The sequence below is a fragment of the Mycteria americana genome, chromosome 7, assembly GCF_035582795.1.
Source record: "Mycteria americana isolate JAX WOST 10 ecotype Jacksonville Zoo and Gardens chromosome 7, USCA_MyAme_1.0, whole genome shotgun sequence".
Lineage (NCBI taxonomy): Eukaryota > Metazoa > Chordata > Aves > Ciconiiformes > Ciconiidae > Mycteria > Mycteria americana.
In genome coordinates, this window is record NC_134371.1 from 68,810,571 (window position 1) to 68,814,988 (window position 4,418).

The 4,418-nt window shown below is 54.8% G+C and overlaps 1 protein-coding gene across 2 annotated transcripts; it reads right to left on the reverse strand.

Moving 5' to 3' along the window:
• Nucleotides 1–585: 585 nt before the first annotated feature.
• On the reverse strand, nt 586–2,959 carry DIRAS3 (DIRAS family GTPase 3). Of its 2 annotated transcripts, none has more exons than XM_075506658.1 (2): nt 2,846–2,959; nt 586–2,061 (listed from the first exon to the last, which is right to left on the reverse strand). In XM_075506658.1, the coding sequence occupies exon 2, from the start codon at nt 1,975–1,977 to the stop codon at nt 1,381–1,383; it is 597 nt and encodes a 198-aa protein (XP_075362773.1). In that variant the 5' UTR covers nt 1,978–2,061; nt 2,846–2,959; the 3' UTR covers nt 586–1,380. The 2 variants fall into 2 exon arrangements, with proteins under 2 accessions (XP_075362773.1, XP_075362772.1); XM_075506657.1 differs by lacking the exon at nt 2,846–2,959 and adding an exon at nt 2,286–2,383.
• Nucleotides 2,960–4,418: the final 1,459 nt, after the last annotated feature.

Below are 4,418 nucleotides of genomic sequence, written 5' to 3' on the forward strand. Positions count from 1 at the left end.
ATTTCACTAGAAAAGTGCTATAAAAAGAAGCAACTCCTCTCTCCCACGTCTCTTGCGTCAAGACCATGTTGCTGTATAAAGATCAAATCTCCCGTGCAATACTGAGGTCCTCACAGTCTTCTGCTTGGACTGACACATATACAAAGTAGATCTACAGCATAGGCTGATAGCAAACGCTTGCGCTTATTTTCTTGAAATCTTTCTCAACCATGCACTGCAGATGAGGCTTATCATGCTCATCTCTTGTTAACAATAGCCAAAAAAAAAAAAGCCAGAGGGGGAGACAAGGTAGACTAAGCTCATGTCTCCAGTCCTTTGATTTGTGGGAAGCGACTGCTAAAAGTTTGCGTCAGAGAGGAGTTTGCTTTAAACATGCAGCTGCCAGGTTTAGGTGTTTCTTCCTGAAGCAGCGTTACCTGAACTGACTTGTCATAAGCCTCGACTAAAACCTGGGTAACTTGGATGAAATAAGAGAGGGAGGGGGAAAAAAAAACAACAAACAAACCAAAGGCAACTCCAGGAAGACTGCAAAAGTAGCTTCTGCCACATGCAAAACCAGCCTGACAGTTGAGAAAGGAAAGGCGAATTGCCAGGATAACCAACCACTACATCAACTGGTACTTACACCAGCCTAGTGACCTTCAGGAAGGAGGCAGCTCTTGCTTAAGGACGCCAGGAATCACCCCTGGATTTGGCGCCAGAGGATGTGGAACCTCCTACCTCGGCAAACAGGGGAAGTCAAGAGTAAAGGGGGGGAAAAAAGCAAACAGTCTGATTACATGCAGGTATAGCTTTAATCACTCACAGAACTGCAGAAGTCTCAGGAATTGCACAGCACACAGGAAAACTTAACTTTGACCAGGGAAAAAAATGCGTCTTTGGTAGGCAAGCCAGTCTGTCTGCCAGAAATGCACGCATCGGGAGCCACATATCCATTCATTTGCAGTGCAAATGCCTAGCTTTGTTAAAGATTTGCTCTGGTCAGTAGATTCCTGGAAACAACTTCTGAAGTATACACATTATAGATACCGTTATTTCTTTCAAGCTAATAGGCTGGAAATAGTTAAAAACTAGCATGTACTCACAGGAATAGAGATGTTTATTTCTGACTGACATTTTTCTCTTCTGTAAACTTCTTGCATTAAAAACTTCTAGTCACATTAATTGCTAACATTGAACGTTTATTATTTTAAAAAAATAAACATGCAGAAAGCCATCCTCTTTAAAACCAACACATAGAATAATCCAGCAGAAGTTTTGGAGAAAAGCAATAGCCCTATGAGGCATGGATTTGTCTGAAACCACCAGCAGAAGTGTATTTTCTGTGGGAGTCCGTGCTCCGATTACACCATGCAGTGGTGCGAGTCCAGCCAAAGTCAATCACATAACAGAGCACTTGCCTTGCAGTTTATCTTTCTTTTTCTGCTGCTTGGATTTCTTTCCATCCACCTGGAGACTGACAGTTCTCCTCTTCTCCAGATTCAAGAGCTCCTGGAAGAGCTCCTGCACATTGTAGTTCATTTTGGCTGATGTCTCCATGAAGGAGCACTTCCACTTGCTGGCTAACGCTTGCCCCTCGCTTGCATCCAGCTCCCTCTGGGTCTCATCGCTTTTGTTACCCACCAACATTATTGGGATTTTTTGGACGTCCCCTTTAATCTGACAGATCTGTTCAAAGATGGGCTGAAGATCTTCCATGGACTGCCTGCTGGTGACAGAGTACACCAAGATGAAAGCATGCCCTTTGGAGATAGACAGCCTCTGCATAGCAGGGAACTGATGGCTTCCCGTGGTGTCTGTAATCTGCAGGGTGCAGATGCTCTTATCACAGCTGATTACCTGCCGGTACGTATCTTCGATTGTGGGGATATAGGTTTCCCTGAAAGTTCCCCTTACAAAACGAAGGACCAAGGAGCTTTTGCCAACCCCTGCTGCTCCAAACACTACCACCCTGTAATCATTGCTTTGTTCAGGCATGTTTGCCGTGCTGCGATGCAAGTGAAGATTTTAACTGAAAAAGCCCGAGTTCTTCAAGTTTACACACCCCTGTACAGAGGTGGCCTGCGGAGAAGGGAGGGGGCAAAAGGGAAAGAGAGGAGCAGGGGGAGAGAAAGAAATCGTTCACACCATCTCGGTAATATTACGGTACGTTATTGAAACAAGCCATTAACTAAGTCACTCCCTTCCCATCCTTTTTTCTTGCGTTAAAGAGAAATAAGCCACTATCCCCCCCAGGCATACATCCCATGCACGCTTAACGTTAGGAGAAGTCAAAACGAATTCACCTGTAGCCATCAGCTCCACCATCCAGCGAAACGAGACTAAAATCGCCTACCAGCAGCGGGGAAGCTCTGCCGCCTCCGGCCGGAGCCCCGGCGCTGCGGGGAGGGGAGGGAGGGGAGGCTCCGTGCCTGCCCCCGCCGCCTCCCTCCTCCCTCCTCCTCCTCCCCGAGCCTGCGGGGAGCTCCCCCGCTCCCGCTCGCCACCCGCGGGCAGGCAGCGGTCCCAGGGCCGTTGCCTTTCTCTCTCTTCCCATGCGCTCCATCCACCCACCGCCTGCGCGGCCCCCGACAGCGGCAGGAGCTGCCGGGCTGGGAGCGCCGGGCGCTGCGGCGTCCCTGGCGATGGGTGGCGGCTCCCGCAGCGGGCTCTGCCACCTCCCCGGCCGCAGCTCCGCAAAGCGGCCGGGCGGGACACGGCTCCGGGCGGGACACGGCTCCGGGGCTGCCCCTCCGCACCCTCCCACCCGCTCCGGGCACGGGGAGCCTATGCCTCAAAAGCACCCTAAAATCCAACCTTCCCCATAAAAGCCCCGTAAAAATAAACAAACAATCAGCACAAGCACCTGAATCTGGTGGTTAAAGCTGTTGGAGCCGTTTTGGTGCTCCATCCTCCGTGCACAAATAAACGCCAGTCTCTTTCCCTCCATCGCTCCCCCGCACCGCCCTCAGCCCCTGCACCACAGACCCCCGGCGCTGGCAGGCCTTGCCGGCTTCCACCCAGCCTGCCCGCTCCCCAGCTCACGTTCGGGGCCGATTTTGCTTCAACATTTAAAATACGGGTCAGCTTTTCCGCTAAAAGCGGCAGGGACGGCCCGAGGTACTCCTGCAGCCCTTCCCCGGGGAAGCCGCCAAACCTTTCGGGCTATGGCCGCTAAGGCCCCCTGCTTTGATTTGGCTCCATCACACTGGCAAATAAAAGAAAGAGTTGTATTTCATAATCACAGGTTGTATTTCTCCTCATTGATGAGAAATTTCCTCAAAACACCGTCTCTCCACAACCACTCTCTCTTGAGGCAGATCGGATCAGCAGTCCGGATAACCCAGTCCCTGACAGGAGAAGGCGTCCATGTCCTCCCTGCTACGCCTCCACAACGGCGCGGGGCCGACAGAGCCGGGTCCACAGCGGCCGCTCCCGCCGCCCTCAGCTCCCCGCTCCGCCCGAGCCGCCTCCCTGGCCGCCGCCGCCGCCATGGCGGGCGGGAGAGGGCGCCCCGCGCTCCGCTGCCGCCTCACAGCCCCGCGGCGGGAGGCGGCCGAGCCGCCCCATCCCCGGCCCCGCCGCCCGCCCGCAGGGCCTGCCCCGCCGCGGAGCCCCGCTGAGGCGCGGCCCGGGCTCTCCCTCACGCCCCAAAATGGCTGCCGGCCCCCACGGACGGACCTCAGCACCGACGATCCCCGGGCTCAGGGCAGCCACCCCCAGTCAGTCAGACCCCGGCAAGGAGCCTGGCTCCTGGCAGAGCCCAAAGCCCCTTCTCCAGAGCCACCCACCTGCACCCCGAGAAGAGCCACGCCGGCCTCCAGCCCAGGGGCTAGGCCTGGCCCATTAGCGGGTTAATATGGACATCTTAATTGGCCAGCTGGCGACGGCAAACCACCGCAGGAGCACCGGGCAGGCTGGCGGGGGTCAGCTCTCCTCCCCGGCTGCAGGCCGCAGAGAGCGGGAGGGCTGGAGGGCACCAGCCTTGGAGCAGAGGATCAACGTTTGTCGCGTTGACAGGCGTGATTTGTTTAGCCCTGATTCCTGGGGAAGCCAATCTCAGCTTGTACTAACAGCAACATCTCCCACCGTGACAATTAAAACCATCCCTGTGTCTGGCTGTGGCTGGGAGGGGGATGCTCCCCATGGCGTTGCCTGGATGAGAATTCTTCTCTTTTTTTCTGAGAGCAACCTCGGGCTTGGACCAGAGCTTCCCATCTGGAAGTCCGCAAAAAGCCGTGGGTCCCTGGGCGGTCGTCGGGCAATCGACAGCACGGAGCTGAGCTGCTTCGGGGGGAGAGGACGGTCCCCGGCCACCAAGCTCGGACAAGGCCAGGCCCTGGGAAAGCTGCAGCCAGGGCTGGGAAACGAGGAATACATCAATTTTAAAACATGACTAAAGGGCTTTTGTGGTGCTCCGCTGCTGGGACATTCAGCAA